The sequence below is a fragment of the Salmo trutta genome, chromosome 28, assembly GCF_901001165.1.
Source record: "Salmo trutta chromosome 28, fSalTru1.1, whole genome shotgun sequence".
NCBI lineage: Eukaryota > Metazoa > Chordata > Actinopteri > Salmoniformes > Salmonidae > Salmo > Salmo trutta.
The window spans coordinates 33,677,723-33,699,795 of NC_042984.1; the positions used below are offsets into that span (position 1 = coordinate 33,677,723).

Sequence of the window (22,073 nt, forward strand, 5' to 3'; positions counted from 1 at the left end):
CTACAGTACCTGTCTAAAGTTTGGACACACCAACTGATTCCAGGGTTTTTCCTTTTTAATGTTTTCTACATTTTAGAATAATAGTGAAGACATCAAAACTATGAATTAACACATGGAATCATATCATGACCAAAAAAGTGTTAAACAAATACATTTTATATTTGAGATTCTTTGAAGTAGCACCCTTTGAATTGATGACAGCTTTGCACAACTGGAATGCATTTCAATTAACAGGTCTGCCTTGTTAATTTGTTGAATTTCTTTCCTCCTTAATGCGTTTGAGTCAATCAGTTGTGTTGTGACAAGGTAGGGGTGGTATACAGAAGATAACCCAAAAATAGGGCTAAGTCCATATTATGGCAAGAATATGCAAAGAAAACGACAGTCCATCATTACTTTGACATGGTCAGTCAATCTTTGTGAGACGATGATTAGGTGAACGGATGATCTCCGCATGTGTGGTTCCCACCGTGAAGCATGGAGGAGGAGGTGTAATGGTGCTTTGCTGTTGACACTATCAGTGATTTATTTTGAATTCAAGGCACACTTAACCAGCATTGCTACCACAGCATTCTGCAGCGATACGCCATCCCATCTGGTTTAGGCTTAGTTGGACTATCATTTGTTTTTCAACAGAACAATGACCCAACACACCACCAGGCTGTGTAAAGGCTGTTTAACCAACAAGTAGAGTGATGGAGTGCTCCATCAGATGGCCTGGCCTCCACAATCACCCGACCTCAACCCAATTGAGATGAAGAGTGAAGGAAAAGCAGCCAACAATTGCTCAGCATCTGTGGCAACTTCTTCAAGACTGTTGCAAAAGCATTCCAGGTGAAGCTGGTTGAGAGAATGCCAAGTGTGTGCAAAGCTGTCAAGGCAAAGGGTGCTACTTCAAAGAATCTCAAATGTAACATATTTTGATTTGTTTAAAACTTTTTCGGTTACTACATGAATCCATATGTTATTTCATAGTTTTGAAGTCTTCGCTATTATTCTACAATGTAGACAATAGTAATAATTAAATACCCTTGAATGAGTAGGTGTGTCAACTTTTGACTGGTACTGTACAGTATGTGCAAGTCATCACTTGTCACCATCAATATAGAATATTAACGTTATAGTGATTTAGGAATCACCAGCTATTATGTTGAAGTTGAAAACATCAGCTATCTCATCTATGTATTGGTAGGTAGTGTTAGGTTCCAATTTTGAATAAATAACTCATGGACACTAGTGAAGCTTAACCAAGTTTAATTCTTCCCAAAGGGTCGTTACAGCTGTAATTCAGACAAAGACATGTTTCCACCACTACAAGTGTATATATATACTCCACTTTAGACACTCCTCCTTCTCTCCAATCCTTACATCTTATGGTTCGACAGGAAGACAAAGTGATAGCGTAATAAACCGTTCTGTCTTCCTTATGGTGACCTGACCTGACCCCTTGATGTCTAATCCAAAGCTCTCCACCCGTATCCCCTATCGCACTCCCGTGACTTACTCCCATCCACCCAGCACATTCCACAGCCACTGTCTCCTACAGATACCCTGTAACTTCTGATGTAAAAACCAGTCTCTTACACTCCTTTATGCTTTATCCTTCTGCTTCTGATCTATCATGTCTCTAGTATATCAGTGTTCAATGTTCACCCCGAATCCAATATTAGTTATTTTTTCAATAGAGTCACTCATGTCTGTCTCTATTCAATATTGACACTGAATAGAACTTCTGTTTACATTGTTCTGTTGTAAGGGTGGATTATTCAATCTAGTGTCTCTGTCAGTATCGTCAGACTGACTGTTACAGTTTTGGTAACACTTTCTAATAACAGTCAGTAATAAACCAATTAGAAGGCATTTAACGTTTGCTCAACATTTCTCCCATTTGTAAATGTTAGTAAGCTAGTTATTCACACACAAACAACTTGTATTCATAAATAATTCATAAGATGTTTAATATAGGTCCTTTTTAAACTGTTGACTAATCATTAGTAAAGCGTTTTTGTGGTTCCTCATATGAAGTGATGGCTATCTAGGCTATACTTTATAAATGTTTTGAGTGACCAGTGTAATTTCTCACAAAAAAGATGGACATTGGTAGACATTCCAGCAGTACCTGATGCTCTTTTAAGGTGTCAAAATGGCTTAAATCATATCAATGATAAAGAATAAGCAGTAGCTTACCAACCTTCTCCAATGTGGTAGTAATGAGTTATAAATGGTGAACAAACTGTTTGTAAATGCCTTAAATGATTTATTACTGAACGTTCTAGTGTTACCAGAGTTTTTCCTATCATGCAACTCTATAGTGTCCGTTGGCTATTTCCTCCAGGTTCAAAAGCACAGACGCACGTGCCCAGCTACCCTCATGGATAAGGCCCTACGTGCGCACTTACGACAACTTTGGAAATGTGGTCCGTGACGTGGCGCAGTTCTTCAGAGTTGCACAGAAACTTGTAAGTGGGTCAAGTAGAAGAGTACATCTTGAGTGACTTTCTGACTGCTTGAGAGGGAACCGTTAAATTATACATTTGGAATGTACTGTAATAATAACCCTTAAAGGAAAGGTTCACCCATTTTGAATGTTGTTGTTTTTGTGCATCTGAGTGATGTTATATCATTGCCCTGGGTCATTTAAAAAAATACAATTATTTCACCTTTTATTTAACCAGGTAGGCTAGTTGAGAACAAGTTCTCATTTACAACTGCGACCTGACCAAGATAAAGCAAAGCAGTGCGACACAAACAACAACACAAAGTTACACATGGAATAAACAAACATACAGTCAATAATACAATAGAGTGAGTCTATATACAGTGTGTGCAAATAAGGGGGGTGAAGCAATAAATAGGCCATAGTGGCGAAATTATTACAGTATGGCAAATTTAACACTGGGGTGATGGATGTGCAGAAGATGGGTGTGCAAGTAGCGGTACTGGGGTGCAAAGGAGCAAAATAAATAACAATATGGTGATGAGGTAGTTGGATAGGCTATTTACAGATTGGCTATGTACAGGTGCAGTGATCTGTGAGCTGTTCTGACAGCTGGTGCTTAAAGCTAGTGAGGGAGATATGAGTCTCCAGCTTCAGTGATTTTTGCAGTTTGTTCCAGTCATTGGCAGCAGAGAACTGGAAGGAAAGGCGGCCGAAGGAGGAATTGGCTTTAGAGCTGACCAGTGAAATATACCTGCTGGAGCGCGTGCTGCGGGTGGGTGCTGCTATGGTGACCAGTGAGCTGAGATAAGGCGGGGCTTTACCTAACAGCGACTTATAGATGACCTGGAGCCAGTGGGTTTGGCAACGGATATGAAGTGAGGGCCAGCCAACGAGAGCATACAGGTCGCAGTGGTGGGTAGTATATGGGGAAAAACGGATGGCACTGTGAAAGACTACATCCAGTTTGCTGAGTAGAGTCTTGGAGGCTATTTTGTCTCTTTTTGCGATATTCCTTCCTCAAGAAATGTGTAATTTAACAGAGGGTCTAGCACATTTTTCCTATTTGTCTGCCTTTTTAGGAGATATGAATGGAGGAACGTACAGTGCATTTGGAAAGTCTTTAGACCCCTTGACTTTCTCCACATTTTGTCACTCTACAGCCTTATTCTAAAATGGATTAAATCGTTTTTCCCCCTCATCAATCAGCACACAATATCCCATAATGACAGTTTTTTTCTTTTGTGGAATTTTGCACATTTATTACAAATAAAAACCTGAAATATCACATTTACATAAGTATTCAGACCCTTTACTCAGTGCTTTGTTGAAGTACCTTTGGCAAAGATTATAGCCTCGAGTCTTCTTGGGTATGACACTACAAGCTTGGCACCTGTATTTGGGGAGTTTCTCCCATTCTTCTCTGCAGATCCTCTCAAGCTCGATGGGGAGCGTCGCTGCACAGCTTTTTTCAGGTCTCTCCAGAGATGTTTGATCGGGTTCAAGTCTGGGCTTTGGCAGGGCCACTCAAGGACATTCAGCGACTTGTCCCGAAGACACTCCTGCATTGTCTTGGCTGTTTGCTTAAGGTCGTTGTTCTGTTAGACTGGGATGAAGGTTCACCTTCTGAGGTCCTGAGCGCTCTGGAGCAGGTTTTCATCAAGAATCTGTCTGTACTTTGCTCTGTTCATCTTTCCCTTGATCCTGACTTGTCTCCCAGTCCCTGCTGCTAAAAACATCCCAACAGCATGATGCTGCCACCACCATGCTTCACCGTAGGGATGGTGCCAGGTTTCCTTCAGATGTGATGCTTGGCATACAGGCCATAGAGTTCAATCTTGGTTTCATCAGACCAGAGAATCTTGTTTCTCATGGTCTGAAAGTCCTTTTAGGTGCCTTTTGGCGAACTCCAAGCGGGCTGTCATGTGCCCGCTTGATTGATGGAGTGCTGCGGAGATGGTTGTCCTTCTGGAAGGTTCTCCCGTTCTCCACAGAGGTCTGTCAGAGTGGTCATTGGGTTCTTGGTTTCCTCCCTGACCAAGGCCCTTCTCCCCCGTTTGGCCAGGTGGCCAGCTCTAGGAAGAGACTTGGTGGTTCCAAACTTCTTCCATTTAAGAATGATGGAGGCCACTGTGTTCTTGGGGACTTTCAATGCTGCAGAAATGTGTTGGTACCCTTCCCCAGAAATATTTTTTTTTTTCATTTTAGGATAAGGCTGTAACAAAATGTGGAATTAGTGAAGGGGTCTGAATACTTTTTGAATGCACTGTATAACGTCCCACCCAGCAGACTGTCGACCAATTGCGTTCACGTTGTCATACTGCGTCATGTGGTTGCTAAGCTAATCGTCACACAATCCCTTTAAGTCAGTGTATATTTCGAGAAACATGCTTATTTCCCTTGTAAGTACATAGTCATTATTCCAAAGCTATAACATATTACAGATGACAAGTTAATTATCTCATATCTCGGGAAAAGATTTGTAATGTTGTACTTCTTGTTGACGAAATTCGTGCTAATGTTAAGTTTTTGAGCTAGTGCCCAATAGACTCTTTGAAGGAGAGCGCTCCTTGTCCCAGAATCGTCCAGAATGCACTGCGCAACCCATTGACGTAGCATGGGCAACATTAAACTGCAGATACTTGTATGCAATTTTTTTTGCGCTATAAAGTAGGAGTTGTGTTCTGATATTATGAGGGGGTTCCTGATGAATTTGCCATCTCAAAAGGGGTCCCAGACACAAACAGATTTGGGAACCCCTTGCCTACAGTTCTGGCCGAATGTATTGGCACCCTGCACTTTTCTAAAATTATTCCTTATTTCTTCAAACATTTGTTGAAATTCAAAATTACTTTTGGTCTCCACACACAATTTGAACCATTTTAGTTTTTGGTAACTGAAGTTTACAATAACAATTCTGAAAAGAAAAACAAATGGCATGGATAAAATTATTAGCACAGAAGAGCTTATACTTGGTTTGCACGGTCTTTGGCCAAGATAACTGCTGACAAATGCTTTTCGTAGCCATCAGCTTGCTGCACCATTCTACTGGTGGTTTTGCCCACTCTTCAGCTGCAAACTGCTCAAATTTTGCCAATTTTGAGGGGTGCATTCGACAAACTACTGTTTTCAGATCTCACCGTAGGTTTTCCATGGGATACAGATCTGGATTAATCGCTGGCCACTCCAGAACAGTCCGGTGTTTATTCTTGAACCATTCCTGTGTGCTTGTTGCGTCAAAAGACAGGTATTCATATTCAAGGCGTTCAGATCTTCAACTGATTTCAAAGATAAAACACCAGCAGGGGCGAAAGAGTGTATGCATTGTGGAACCCATCATTAGCTTGTGTTTCCCTGGGGAACATATATACTGGTGCACCTTTGTGATAGCAGGTGGTGAAATGTTTGGAAAAGCATTTCACTGGAAGTCCTTTACGGAAGAGGAGACTCTCATTCATACACATTCAGCTCATTTAGGATTCTGGAGACTCAACCGGTTATCAACCTAACTAACTAACTAAATAACTAACTAACTGACTAAAGAAATAAAAGAAGTCAGAAGAAAATTGAGTTGTCCCTTGCGTCCTTCAGTCCTTAAAAGCCTTTTTCAAGTTTGGGCAAAGGGCTGCAGTGTGAACCATACACAACTTGACAGTTGATAACCGCGTGGCAGTGAAGACAAAAGGATTAACGGCCTGAAGTCAGGAAAGCTGTCGTCGCAGAGAGGAATATTGACTGACATCTCAACATGGCGGAGGAAGCTCTTGGAATAACAGTGAAGGAGCTGAAGCAAAAAATAACTTTAGCTAAAAGCACTTTTACCAAGCAGGCAAACTTCCTCAGCAGAGTCGCAAAGCACATGACTAAAAGAGAACTACAAGAGGAGTTCAAGAAGCTCAAGTCGGAGGCGAGGACGGTCAGTGAGACAAATGACGAGTCCAGGGCTGGCCTTCTGGCAGACATTGAAGCTGGAACCGATGAGGGTGAAGAAGCTAAACTGAGCAAGGAGAAGCAGACTGAAGTTGAGAAGACGTTCCAAGAATGCGAAGCATGATTGGATGAGGTCAGGGAGATAGTCCAGTCCAATCTATGGCCTAGATATGGCGAAAATGAGGTGAAGTCTGCAATCCATGAAACCGAGACAGCCTGTGATGGAGTTGCTCATATACCTGTTACCGCTGTAAACAGAGATGGCTTTGAGCTACGGTGGGATAGTGTGAAAACACAAGTCCAAAATGCAATCGCAAGCCTAGCAGAGTGGGAGATGTGGATTCCGGTGGCAGAAAAGGAAAGGCTCGGAGGGAGAGTGAAGGATCTGAAGGCATTTGGCAACAACCTTGAAGCAAGGAGGGCAGGATTTCTCACAGCACAAAGAATTGCAGAAGAGGAGAGAGACAGAGGGAGAGTGCTGCAGGTGCCCATGCCAGCTCCACAACCGACACTGAGGATAAAGCCAATCTGTCTACCCAAGTTCAGTGGGTATAAAAGGAATTTCCATCGATGGAGAAGAGACTGGGAGAGTCTGCAAAAGCAGGGGGAACCAACAGGCTCAGTCGAGGTAAAGAGGATCCAACTCATTGACCATTAGATGAGAGGATATGCAGAGGCCTCCGTTTGTCTTCTTACAACACTGCTGAGGACATGTTCAGGCTGCTGGAGAACAGATATGGAAACAAGCCTTGGAGATAATGGAGGATCTGGAGAAAATTCCTGCTTTAAGGGCAAATAAGCCTAGGAAAGTTATCGACATGATCCAAACTATAGAGAAGGCCCTGGATGACCTCACGGAGCTTGGAAACACAGGAGCCATCAACAACCCTCTAGTGATCAGATCCATAGAAAGCAAGTTACCTGACGACATCAAGAGAGAGTGGCTTGTCTTCATGGTTAATCCGAGGAATAATGTCACACCGGACAATCACTTTGAGAACCTTCTTAAATTCCTGAAAACACGAGGAAATTCTTGAAAAAATGGAGCAGCTGGGAGTGAGTGAAAGGCCAGAAAAGAGAAATGCTTGCATGGAGAGGAAATATGCGTCCACGCGGTCCACAACAAAAGGAGGCTGTGTGGTGTGTGTGTGTGTGTGTGTGTGTGGTGATGAAAAGCACAGAGAAAATATATTCTTTTGCAAGCGTTTCAAGGAACTGAAGCCGGTGGAAAAGTTGGCTGCTGTAGAAAAGCTGGGGGCCTGCAAGAGGTGCTTGGTCTGTCATGGAGAAGATGATGAATGCAAAGAGACATACCTGTGCAGGAACAGAAACTGTAAAAAAGACCATTTATTTCTATGCCTGAAGGGAGACTTCAGGAGGAGTGACTCAGAAAGAAGACAATTCAATGTGAGAAGGCATACGCGGACTGAGGAGCAGGAAGAATTTGTATCTAAACTCTCCCCAGAGATGGCGGACAAATTCAAGAGAGCGTTCACCAACATCACCGCAAAGACAAACTAAGGTGAAAAGATCCAGCTTGGAGAGATTGTGTCAAGTGCAGTAGAAGAATTGCCAGTTATTCTAATGCTGCTCGAGGTAACTGCCAATGCAGGACAAAAAATTGGAACCCTGATCGACTTGGCATCAGACACAAATTATATCACCCACAGAGCTGCCAGGAGATTAAATCTTCGAAGTGAAAACATCACTTTAGTCGTCCATGGAGTTGGGGGGATGGCCATGAAGGTTAAAACCAGAAGATATCTCCTCAGAGTGAGGGTCAAAATGCCTAGAGGCACAGAAAGAGCCCATGAGCTTGTCTGCTATGGTTTGAATGAAATTGCCAACATCCACAGAATCATCAAACCTGAGCAACTCAAGAAGTTCTTCCCAGAAGTCAGTCTAGGAGATCTGAGGAGACCGGAGAGCATTGAGCTACTGATAAGCCACCACGAAGGAAGACTTGCTCCGCAAAGAGTGAAGGTGATTGGAGACCTTGTCTTATGGGAGAGCCCGCTAGGAAAGATTGTTGGTGGAGCACATCCAGATCTGTTTGAAGAAGTCGATATGGCCGCCCGCGCACAGGTCTGGAACGCACTTTGCTCAATCCATGAGAGCAACTGCTGTCAAGTATCAAAAGAGAACTAAAACACAAGAGTTCACAGCTGAAACCAAAAGCACAGTTGCTCGCAGAGAGTTCTTGGATTGGTGGAAATGGGATAGCATTGGAGCAGCTTGCGAACCGAAGTGTGGAGGATGCCGGTGCGGCAATTGTCAACCAGGAGGCAAGGAAATGAATCTGAGTGAGGAAAGGGAGCTGGAGATCATAAGGAAAGGCCTCACCTACATCAAAGCAGATGCACACAGCGATAAACCGCACTGGGACACAAAATACCCCTGGATTCAAGATCCAAGTTCCCTTCCCTACAACAGGGGTGGGGTTGAAGCCACCTTCTTAAGAACAGAAAAACAACTAAAAAAAGAGCTAGAGTGGAAAATAGCATACACAGCTCAAGTACAGGAAATGGTGGAGAGAAGAGCAGCAAAGAAACTCACCAAAGAGATGATCGCCAGCTGGAAAGGACCAGTATGGTATGTCAGCCACTTGGTGGCGCCAAACCCACACTCTGTCACAACACCTGTGCGACTGGTATGGAACAGCAGCCAGAAGTTTAAAGGGGTCAGCATGAATGACCTGCTGCTGAAAGGGCCTGATGTCCTCAATCCCATCCGAGCAGTACTACTCAGGTTCAGAAGAGGTGTCCATGCTGCTCTTGGCGACTTCAGGAAGATGTACAATTCGGTGTGGTTAGAAAACCTGGAGATGCATCTCCACAGAGTTCTCTGGAGAAACACTGAGGAGCAAGAGATTGAAGAGTATGCCGTCACCAGTGTCAACATTGGCGATCGACCAGCAGGGTGCATTGCACAACTGGCCATGAGAGAGAGAGCAAAACTGCCCATGTTCGCTCACCTGGAGGAGGAACGTAGGATCCTTGAAGAGGATGCCTATGTCGATGACATCCTGACTTCCCATAATGACTTACAAAAGCTGGACAAGGACACCAAAGGAGTTGAAGAGATCCTGAGGACAGACGGATTCTTCCTCAAACACTGGGTCCGGTCAGGCCAAAGTGGGAGGCAGGAGATCGTACCAGGAGAACAAGGAGCGGTGTCAGGGACAGTACTTATTCTTCCAAACCAGATGAGGAAAGGAGACAATAAAGCCCTTGGAGTTGGATACCTTGTTGAAGAGGACAAACTGTACCTTATGACTTCAATCAATTTCTCAAAGAGGAAAAAGAAGATGAGAGTCGGACAAAATCTCCTTGAAGAAGAGGTGAGAGGGAAAACTCCAAACCCACTGACGAGAAGAGAACTGCTAAGCCAAGTAGCTAGCCTGTATGACCCAATAGGCCTCGTCACACCTGCCAAACAAAAGGGTGCCATTCTTGTCAGAAAGGCGTTTCAAGAAGCTGGAGGCAAAACTCTGACCCGAAACACGTGGGACAAACCTCTGTCTGAACAATTGAGAGAAGAAGCCATCAAACTGTTTGAGTACACACGTCTTAGCCAAATCACCTTCCACAGAAGCCTCACACCAGTCAACTGGATTGGTAAACCTTGGGGAATAACATTCTCTGACGGAAGTGAGAAGAGCTATAGAGGCGTAGTGTACTTCAGATGGGAAACCGAGCAAGGCATCCAAGTCAGGTTGGTTGAGTCCAAAGCAAAACTCACACCTTTGGACCAAAAGGGGGAGGCAGTGAAAGCTGAAATCTGCGGTGCTGTCTGCGCAGCACGACAGTCAAACTGTGGTGGGAGCAATCCAGAGAGACAGTTATGGGTATCAATCTTTCTTTGCGAACAGAGTTGGAGAGATCCAGAAATCCACATCCGTCGAAGACTGGTGGTGGATCCCGGGAGGCCTGAACAGTGCTGACATCATAACAAGAGGGGCAGCCCCGGAAGACCTCCAAGAAGATTCCATGTGGCAAAATGGACCAGCGTTCCTGTGGCAACCCATGGAAGAGTGGCCACAGAAGTCAGCCAAAGAAATTGCAGCTTATGCCAAGGAAGGCATAAACAAACTTCAAAGGAAATATTTATCTGCAGCACTGACCAGAGCGCAGGCCAAGAGAAACAAGAATGATGTACTTCCTGAAGTGGGAGTTCAGAAGGAAAGTCAGAGTGATGCACAGCAAAGCAGGCAAAATAACCCAGATGAACCTAAGACTAAGATCCGAAGACCACCAGCTGGCTCTGCGGTAACAAAACTGATTGACATCAGGAAATTCAGCAGCCTGACCAGGCTGATCCGAGTCACTGCCTGGGTTTGGAGAGCTGCAACGAAATGGAAAGAAGTGTTGACCAGGAATTCAGCCTCAGATAAACCAAAGTGGGAGGAAATTCTTTCAACAAACTGGAAGTCCAGAGGCAAACAAGCTGTACTCACTGTTGGGGAGTGTGAAGATGCACTAACAGACCTGTTCCTTGCAGCTCAAGAAGGTATAACCTTTCAAGGCACCACTCTCAACAGACTCACTGTTTACAGAGATGAAGAGACTGGGCTCTTGGTTTGTGGAGGGAGGTTCAAGATCTTTGATGAGGACGAGACTGCTGTACCAATTCTACCATATGAGGCATGGATATCCACTCTCCTAGCCCAAGAGGCCCATGATGCAAACCATGAAGAAATAGCAGGTACACTCCTCCGGATGAGGAAGAAAGCCTGGGTGATAAAAGGCCAGAAGCTGGCTAAAAAGAGAGTTGACAACTGTGTGGTGTGCAGAAAGGCTAGGGCCAGAAAGTGCCAACAGATCATGAGTGACCTTCCACCCAAGCGTATAACACCAGGCAGACCATTTGAGTACACAACAGTGTAACTAAAGAACTAATTAACTAACTAAACTGACTAAAGAAATAAAAGAAGTCAGAAGAAAATTGAGTTGTCCCTTGCGTCCTTAAAGGCCTTTTTCAAGTTTGGGCAAAGAGCTGCAGTGTGAACCATACACAACTTGACAGTGCTTTTTGATGTGTTTGCGGTCGTTGTCCTGCTGGAAGACCCACCTTCAAGGGATGCCCCGTTTTTGCACACTGGGTTGAATAGTGGACTCAAACACCTTGATAATCTGCTGATTTCATGATGCCTTGCACATGTTCAAGGCCTCCGGTGCTGGCGGCAAAGCAACCCCACAGCATTATCAAACCTCCCCCATGTTTCTTGAATCTTCTTCTCGAAATTAAAATTGTAAACTTAAGTTTCAAAAACAAAAATGTGTCTGCAATGTTGAGAATCCAATATATATATATATTTATTTATTTATTAATTAATTATAGAAGAATTAGGGAATTATTTAAAAAATGGTCAAGGTTGCCAATACATTTGGCTGGGAACTGTACATCTTTCCTCAGAACTGTAGCCTACGGCTCTCCTCAGAACTGTAGCCAAGATTTTTCGTCAGAACTGAAGTCTACATCTAGCCTTTCCTCAGAACAGGGAGTCAATCTCCCTCGATTAGACTGTGGGTAGTGTCAATGGGTGATTCAGAGTTGCACAACTGGGGATGAAACTGTTATTCCTCCATTTGGTTTTGTTGTTTCACTGCAGATGTGAGACCAATTTTTGTTGAATTCTGACCTTAATCTTGACCTCTGAACTCTTTGACTGCTCCAATGTCCCAGAGGCCTCCTCCGGAGAAGAAGCCAGCAAAGGGGAGCTGTGGTGGGGTGGTACACTCGGCAGATGCTCAGTGTGTCAGCGCCGGACCCTGCCACTCCTCCGAGGGCTCCACCAAGGGAGGTTTCGCCCAGAAGGCCAAAGTACTGGACTCCCACGTGCCCAGTCTGAAGAGGCGACGGCTGAGTGAGTATCAACACCACACATGCAGTGGCACCAAGCATGGTTTGAGTGAACGTTTTAGTTGCATAACAATATGTCTCCTTAGGCTTTTGCTTCTCATCAGTTCTGTCATGTGCAGATCTGCTTTCAATACCTATTAAATACTATTTGAGATGTACTTGACTTAACGCTTCCTCCGGCGGGGGTACAGGTTAGTCGTGGTAATTTGTCCATGTAGTCACTTTAGCCCTACCTACATGTACATATTACCACAACTAACCTGTACTCCTGCACGTTGACTCTGTACTGGTACCCCCTTTATATAGCCTCGTTATTTGAATTTTTTTTCTTTCGTTTATTTAGTAACTCTTTCTTGAACTGCATTGTTGGTTAATAGCTTGTAAGTAAGCATTTCACGGTAAGGTCTACATATAACATCAGGCGCCGACAGAGATGGCCGCCTCGCTTCGCGTTCAGGAAACTATGCAGTATTTTGTTTTTTTATGTATTATTTCTTACATTGTGTTACGCACGCCTCTCGGAAGAGGGAACGCAACATCCTGCTACAACTCAACTCTCCGTGGTGTGAAAGAGGTATGGACTGTAGGTGTGAGTAAGGATGACATAAGGCAGAGAATTACAGTTTACAGGGAATTTATTCCGTTGCACGGTAAGTTTGGGGAAAAGGGGCTGGACGGAACCAAAGCAAAGAAAGTAAATATCAAAGCCCCCTCTCCTACCTTACCTGCCTACCCACTACTTACCTAACTAGCACCACCTGGTGCACTAACCAAAATACAGGGATGGTCCGCCCAGGTCTTTCCTAGTGTGCATAGACAGTAAACTACTACGGGTTATGTATGCCCGCAGGCCTCTTGCCTAAGCACTCCCTAGGTGCTTTCCCCTTCCCCCCTGGGAACAAATGAAACAGAATAACACAAATGTAAGTAAGCAATTCCAATAATCAAAACCACAAGTCTATTGACACACACACATACCTCAAATCAGCAGCTACACAATACTTAAGAAAACTCTGAACACAGAATTAGCCATCAGCCTTCTCTCTCAGCAATCATCTCCCCTGCTGAGAAACAGAACACTGGCTTATAAAGCTTCAGAAGGAGTTGTTAATGGGAGACAGCTGCGTCCTGACGAGGGGGCGGGGTCAGCTCTCCAATTAGCAATGGGGCCGACCAATCAGCTGCTTGGAGAATTTCAGGAAGCCATTTCCTGAAACGCATACATGAAAATATACAAACCACAGCACAGAAACTGGGGAACGTAACACATTGTTACCCCAGGTAATCTTAGGCCTTATTACATGCAGCCGGGAGAAACTATTGGATATAAGAGCAACGTCAACTTACCAACATTACGACTAGGAATTACGACTTTCCCGAAGCGGATCCTCTGTTTGGTCCACCACCCAGGACAATGGATCGGATCCCAGCTGGCGACCCAAAACAACGGCGCCGCAGGAGGGGCAGAAGAAGCGGTCTTCTGGTCAGGCTTCGTAGAAGGGCACATCGCGCACCGCTCCCGAGTTTACTACTCGCCAACGTCCAGTCTCTTGACAACAAGGTAGTCGAAATCCGAGCATGGGTTGCCTTCCAGAGAGACATCAGAGATTGTAACGTTCTTTGTTTCGCGGAAACGTGGCTCACTCAAGACACGCTATCGGAGTCGGTACAGCCACCTGGTTTCTTCACGTATCGCGCCAACAGAAAAAAAACATCTCTCCGGTAAGAAGAAGGGCGAGGGGTTATGCCTTATGATTAACGAGACGTGGTGTGATCATAACAACATACAGGAACTCAAGTCCTTTTGCTCACCTGACCTAGAATTCCTTACAATCAAATGTCGACCGCATTATCAACCAATATAATTCTCTTCGATTATAATCACAGCCGTATATATCCCCCCCAAGCAGACACATCGATGGCCCTGAATGAACTTCATTGGACTCTATGTAAACTGGAAACCACATATCCTGAGGCTGCATTCATTGTAGCTGGAGATTTTAATAAGGCTAATCTGAAAACAATACTCTCTAAATTTTATCAGCATATCGAATGCGCTACCCGGGAGGAAAAAATCCTGGACCATTGTTACTCTAACTTCCGCGACGCATACAAAGCCCTGCCCTGCCCTCCTTTCGGAAAATCTGACCACGACTCCATTTTGTTGCTCCCAGCCTATAGACAGAAACTAAAACAGGAAACGCCCGTGCTCAGGTCTGTTCAATGCTGGTCCGACCAATCTGATTCCACGCTTCAAGATTTCTTCGATCACGTGGACTGGGATATGTTCCGCATAGCGTCGGACAATAACATTGATGAATACGCTGATTCGGTGAGCAGGTTTATTAGCAAGTGCATCGGTGATGCTGTACCCACAGCAACTATTAAAACCTTCCCCAACCAGAAACTGTGGATTGATGGCAGCATTCATGCAAAACTGAAAGCGCGAACCACTGCTTTTATTCAGGGCAAGTCGACCGGAAACATGACCGAATACAAACAGTGTAGCTATTCCCTCCGCAAGGCAATCAAACAAGCTAAGCGTCAGTATAGAGACAAAGTAGAGTCGCAATTCAACGGCTGAGACACGAGAGATATGTGGCAGGGTCAAAAGTCAATCACGGACTACAAACAGAAAACCAGCCCGTCGCGGACCACGATATCCTGCTCCCAGACAAACTAAATAACTTATTTGCTCGCTTTAAGAACAATACAGTGCTAACGACACGGCCCACTACCAAAACCTGCCTGCTCTCCTTCACCGCAGCCAACTTAGAAATCTAAGATAACTGAGCTAAATGACTATTGCCCCGTAGCACTCACCTCCGTCATCATGAAGTTCTTTGAGAGACTAGTCAAGGATCATATCACCTCCACCCTACCTGACACCCTAGACCCACTTCAATTTGCTTACCGACCCAATGGGTCCACAGACGACGCAATCACACTGCCCTAACCCATCTGGACAAGAGGAATACCATTGTAAGAATGCTGTTCATCGACTACAGCTCAGCATTTAACACCATAGCACCCTCCAAACTCGTCATTAAGCTCGAGAGACCCTGGGTCTCGACCCCGCCCTGTGCAACTGGGTCCTGCACTTCCTGACGGGCTGCCCCCAAGTGGTGAGGGTAGGTAACAACATCTCCACCCCGCTGATCCTCAACACTGGGGCCCCACAAGGGTGCGTTCTCAGCCCTCTCCTGTACTCCCTGTTCACCCATGGCTGCGTGGCCATGCACGCCTCCAACTCAATCATCAAGTTTGCAGACGACATTACAGTGGTAGGCTTGATTACCAACAATGAGACGGCCTACAGGGAGGAGGTGAGGGCCCTCGGAGTGTGGTGTCAGGAAAATAACCTCTCACTCAACATCAACCAAACAAAGGAGATGATCGTGGACTTCAGGAAACAGCAGAGGGAGCACCCCCCCTATCCACATCGACGGGACAGTAGTGGAGAAGGTGGAAAGTTTTAAGTTCCTCGGCGTACACATCACGGACAAACTGAAATGGTCCACCCACACAGGCAGTGTGGTGAAGAAGGCGCAGCAGCGCCTCTTCAACCTCAGGAGGCTGAAGAAATTCGGCTTGTCACCAGAAACACTCACAAACTTTTACAGATGCACAATCGAGAGCATCCTATCGGGCTGCATCACCGCCTCGTACGGCAATTGCTCCGCCCACAACCGTAAGGCTCTCCAGAGGGTAGTGAGGTCTGCACAACGCATCACCGGGGGCAAACTACCTGCTCTACAGGACACCTACACCACCCAATGTCACAGGAAGGCCAAAAAGATCATCAAGGACAACAACCACCCGAGCTGCTGCCTGTTCACCCCGCTATCATCCAGAAGGCGTGGTCAGTACAGGTGCATCAAAGCTGGGACCGAGAGACTGAAAAACAGCTTCTATCTCAAGGCCATCAGACTGTTAAACAGCCATCACTAACATTGAGTGGCTGCTGCCAACATACTGACTCAATCTCTAGCCACTTTAATAATTAAACATTGGATGTAATAAATGTATCACTAGTCACTTTAAACTATGCAACTTTATCATGTTTACATACCCTACCCTACTCATCTCATATGTATATACTGTACTCTATACCATCATCTGCATCTTGCATATGCCGTTCGGCCATCGCTCATCCATATATATTTTTATGTACATATTGTTATTCATTCCTTTACACTTGTGTGTGTGTGTGTGTATAAGGTAGTTGTTGTGAAGTTGTTAGATTACTTGTTAGATATCACTGCATGGTCGGAACTAGAAGCACATGCATTTCAGTACACTCGCATTAACATCTGCTAACTGTGTATGTGACAAATACAATTTGATTTTAATTTGACCTGTTGTATTCCGCATATGTGACAAATAAAATGTGATTTAATTTGACGTTTCCACTGTTGGGACTATTCTATTGGTTCCATTGTAATGGGTGGGCAAACTAAATCAAGTGCAGCTGTAATGTATGAAAGTCTTTATTTAACCAGGTTAGTCTTGTTGAGATGATGCAAAATTACTTTTTCAGGAGAGACCTGAACCATTTGCCACAGGTCTGGTCATGTTTGTGGGTCTGGAAGTGACTTGTCTCATCACCTGTCTCCTGTTTCTGTTCTCAGATGAGCATGGCGGCAGTGAGGGGAACGGCATGGCTAGGTTGTGCATCGAGTACGAAACGGAGATGGAGGCGAGCCGGAGGAGGCCAGCCGGCCTGCTGGACGCCCTGGAGCACAGCGACAGCCGCTATGGAGATGAAGACGAGGCCCTAGGGGGCGAGGAGAGGGTACACTTGGCTTTACTACAGAAACCTCTGTCTGAACAGATGAGTTCGAGGATGGTGGTCCTTCAAAATAATATCAAGGAATGTTTTACTGAACACGTCTGGTTAAACTGATGCAGAAGGAGAAATGCATGTTGCACTGCTTTGATGCAACTGCCAATATCGTTGTACCAGATCAAGCTGAGTCCTGGACTCACTTAGGGAAACCGTCCTTAAGTGATGAAATAAGGAGACTGATTGGTAAATGCTAAGAACCCACAGCATTGAGCAAAAACGTGTTTTAGTTGACTAAATATGAGCTAGCATACAGTTTATATCCACTTAGGTTGGAGTCATTTAAAACTTGTTTTTCAACCACTCCACCATTTTTTTGTTAACAAACTATAGTTTTGGCAAGTCGGTTAAGACCTCTACTTTGTGCATGACACAAGTAATTTTTCCAATTGTTTACAGACAGATTATTTCACTTATAATTCACTGTATCACAATTCCAGTGGGTCAGAAGTTTACATACACTAAGTTGACTGTGCCTTTAAACAGCTTGGAAAATTCCAGAAAAATGTCATGGCTTTAGAAGCTTCTGATAGGCTAATTTACATAATTTCAGTCAATTTGAGGTATACCTGTGGATGTATTTCAAGGCCTACCTTCAAACTCAGTGCTTCTTTGCTTGACATCATGGGAAAATCAAAAGAAATTAGCCAAGACCTCAGAAAAAAGACCTCCACAAGTCTGGTTCATCCTTGGGAGCAATTTCCAAACGCCTCAAGTTTATCTGTACAAACAATAGTAGGCAAGTATAAACACCATGGGACCACGCAGCCGTCATACCGCTCAGGAAGGAGACGCATTCTGTCTCCCAGAGATGAATGTACTTTGGTGCGAAAAGTGCAAATCAATCCCAGAACAACAGCAAAGGACCTTGTGAAGATGCTGGAGGAAACAGGTACAAAAGTATCTATATCCACAGTAAAACAAATCCTATATCGACATAACCTGAAAGGCCGCTCAGCAAGGAAGAAGCCACTGCTCCAAAACTGGCATAAAAAAGCCAGACTGTGGTTTGCAACTGCACATGGGGACAAAGATCACACTTTTTGGAGAAATATCCTCTGGTCTGATGAAACAAAAATAGAACTGTTAGGCCATAATGACCATTGTTATGTTTCGAGGAAAAAGGGGGACGCTTGCAAGCCGAAGAACACCATCCCAACCGTGAAGCATTGGGTGGCAGCATCATGTTGAGGAGGTGCTTTGCTGCAGGAGGGACTGGTGCACTTCACAAAATACATAATTTTCCTTCCTCATGATGTTATGTGGATATATTGAAGCAACATCTCAAGACATCAGTCAGGAAGTTAAAGCTTGGTCGCAAATGGGTCTTCCAAATGGACAATGACCCCTAGCATACTTCCAAAGTTGTGGCAAAATGGCTTAAGGACAACAAAGTCAAGGCATTGGAGTGGCCATCACGAAGCCCTGACCTCAATCCTATAGAAAATTTGTCAGCAGAACTGAAAAAGCATGTGTGAGCAAGGAGGCCTTCAAACCTGACTCAGTTACACCAGCTCTGTCAGGAGGAATTTCCACAATAAATTTACCCAACTTATTGGGGGGTGACAGCATCATGTTGTGGGGGTGCTTTGCTGCAGGAGGGCCTGGTGCACTTCACAAAATAGATGGCGTCAAGGGTACCCAAAACGTTTGACCCAAGTTAAACATTTTAAAGGCAATGCTACCAAATACTAATTGAATGTATGTAAACTTCTGACCTACTGGGAATGTGATGAAAGAAATAAAACCTGAAATAAATAATTCTCTCTACTATTATTCTGACATTTCACATTGTTAAAATAAAGTGGGGATCCTAACTGACCTAAGACAGGGAACTTTTACTAGGATTAAATGTCAGGAATTGTGAAAACTATATTAGATAATATTTCAATGGTAATATAAGCTCTATCTATTTCTGTTACTCCCCTCATCCAATTGTCTACGAAATACTTATACTGTTTTTCATTGATTTTATTTGTTAAAATTAACATTATTAAATCAAACCGATTTAAATCAAATATAATTTTATACTTGTAATAAATGAAACATAATGCTATTGTTTCCTTTATCGCTAGCAAGTATGTGACACTTGCTAAGCACTACATACAGTTTCCAGTCATCCGCTCACTAACATTTTGTAAAGCCATACAGTCTATTTGTATCAGCACAATCAAAAGGTCACACATTTAAAACTACAGGGCTTATATTACCCTTTGGATGACAGATTCACCACCAGTGGTTGAGCACCTTTTTATACTGGCCTATTGTTTACTCTTTTTTTCTAAATGCCATTTCCCACTTAACGCTGAACAAATTCTGTGTGTTTATGGTCTGAACAAAACGCTCTCCGGCTCCAGTTCCCAAAAGCCATGTGGAGGCGGTGGTTGTCTCAATACACATGTTTAGTAAGTTACGAAATAAATAATAGATACCTGCAAGCTTAGGCTAGTTATTGGATGTGGTAACACTACTTTTAAAGTTAGTCAGTCATGCACTATAGACTTTGTTCCTTCCAATATCTTAGCATGCGACTTAGAATGAGCCAAAGTATTGGGCATGTATTCAAAGTGGTGTAGTATGGAGATTGTAACGTAACCATATGATATCTTTGAGTTGAGGGGGGAAAACATATCCCGTCTGCTCTTTCTCTCAATAGTTTCCTGAAATATCAAATGTCCTAAAGTTTAAAAAAATATTTTTTTTTCTTTGGTCACGATGGATCAATCAATAGACCATGATGAGAAAATAATATAATAAGCTCATGTAAGGTTCTGTTTTTATTATCCAGGGACGCTATGAGCTGAGGTAGTGTAAGGTAACGGCTGTTTACAGCAGATTTAGGAGGACCATACAGTAGGTGATCATAGCAAAAGTGTATGTTTTTTTTTTTAGTATAAATGTAGTACTGAATAAAACTGCTGATGATGCTAACAACATTGTCTGATAATGGTTCCATTCTGTTTAGGCTAATCGCATATCCACGCTGTCTCTTCAGTACGACAAGCGGGTGGATGACGAATTGCGTGGTGGAAAACGAAAAATCAAAGTGGTCCAAGAACGGGTATGTGAAATACTGGATGTCTAAACACAACTGCTGTTAAAAGCTCTATAGTGCACTAAGTTTGAGGTCTGTGTAACTCATCCTCACGCTTCCCCCAACTTGTAGCGGCTTGGTCACAGAGGAATGATGGCACAAACAATTATTTCAGAAATACCCTATAAGGCTAACGCTAAGACTAGCCCCCAGCTCCAATACACTGTCTTCATACCACAGTCACAAGAGCCTCTCACTCCATTGTTTATGTGTCAACCCGCATTGTTGATCCCTATCATCATTGGCACAAGGATGCGTTGGCTGGGGTTTGTGGAACAAAATACATAGAACGGGAGTTCCATTATTTATTCTGGCACGGAGGTTTCTGTGTGTGATACTGACTCACGGAAAATCGTGCTGTACATGCCTATTACCTATTGTTGAGTCTTGTCTGTTTGGCCAACCGTGAACATCCTCATGGTTTGTATTAATATTACCTAGGTACAATGAAAAGGCACTGTCATTTTGTTAAATTAACTTGTGACGTAATATACGTTTTGAATCTGTGACACATTCAAACTGTGACACATTCAAATTGATAAAATTGGCTAAATAGTAGGTTTTCAAGAGAAATTCAGGTCACCGTATGGACTATGAAAAATGTACAGTTTAATTTTGTCCAGATGGTTTTATCAAATATACTACTGTAAAACTTTAATTAATAGCCTGGACGTTTATTTGCTTCAATCACTGAACACAATCGGCGCTTATTAGCGTCAGGCTTCTATTTGAGCCAGGCGTCTCTTTCCAACAGTAGTGCGCCGTCTGACTGAGAACTCAATACACTTAAGGAATTTGTCAAGCCAGCCTGCACCAGCAGCGAAGTCAGAGGCTCCACTGTCACTCGGTGTCGTAGATCTCCTTTGCGTTCACCCTGATCATCTTACGGCACACCCAGAGTTTGATCACTGCTAGCTTGAATTTGATGTTTTCTTTTTGGTGGCGCAATGGCTAGCAACAATGACAGAATAAAATAAATTATGACTAGAGCGGTGTCCATGGTAACCTTGTAAACAATTAATTTGGACCCAGCAGCTATTTGAAACAGACATGTATTTGCTGAAATGTGTGCTGATGCCCAACTATTAAAAGTCTAAGCGTTTAATTTAATTTAAGTTGTAGGTTGATTTCACACTATGGTGAATCAATCCTCTGTTATAGTAGGGTGGTTCTTTGAATTGCGGTGGCATTGATTTGGGCATAGCATTTTGGAAATAATTTACTTACTATTTCTGCATTTTTAAATGTAATTTGGTTAGATCTTACTATTCTAAATCATCTAAATATTTTAAATAATTTGTACCATTGTGATAACATTGTGCCACCACTAGGAGTAGTAACACCAATGACACATTTTAGGTAATTGAGGATTTTCTTAAATGTAGGCCACAGATGCATAAAATGAACGATTATTAACCCTTTAAAAGAACATTTACTAAAGTGATATGATTAATAATTTTGTTCACAATATAATTAGCCTTCCTTTAAACTGAGTAACACCAATGACACTTTGTATTTAGACACACCAAATGAGCAATGGAATCCTCATATTTTACATATTATTTAATATAGACCCCTCCCTCTGTAATATTTGCTATTGGAGGGAATGCTCAAGGTCCCTGTATATCTTAGTAATTACTTATTTAACACCAATGACACAACTATTGACATAAAACCAATTTGTCACAAATGCGCTGACGGAGTGAAAAGTTTGTCAACACAGGCTTGATTGAACTACACTGAAAAAAATATAAACGCAACATGTAAAGTGTTGATCCCATGCTTCATGAGCTGAAATAGAAGATCCCTGTTTTTGTGCCCTACTTTGTTTGACAAAGAAGCTGATTAAACAGCATGATCATTACACATGTGCACCTTGTGCTGGGGACAATAAAAGGCTGCTC

At 43.4% G+C, this 22,073-nt stretch overlaps 1 protein-coding gene across 2 annotated transcripts in view; it reads left to right on the forward strand.

Annotated features, from left to right (window-relative positions):
- The window catches only part of rtel1 (regulator of telomere elongation helicase 1), a 64,827-nt gene that overhangs the window by 33,341 nt on the left and 9,413 nt on the right, over positions 1 to 22,073 (forward strand). For both annotated transcript variants that reach the window (XR_003870267.1, XM_029719721.1), the window contains exons 24-27: positions 2,336 to 2,459; positions 12,053 to 12,233; positions 16,861 to 17,024; positions 20,041 to 20,136. Coding sequence is in view for 1 of the 2 variants with exons in the window: in XM_029719721.1 (XP_029575581.1) it covers positions 2,336 to 2,459; positions 12,053 to 12,233; positions 16,861 to 17,024; positions 20,041 to 20,136 (565 nt within the window). In the remaining variant the exon portion in view is untranslated. The remainder of the gene's footprint in view (positions 1 to 2,335; positions 2,460 to 12,052; positions 12,234 to 16,860; positions 17,025 to 20,040; positions 20,137 to 22,073) is intronic.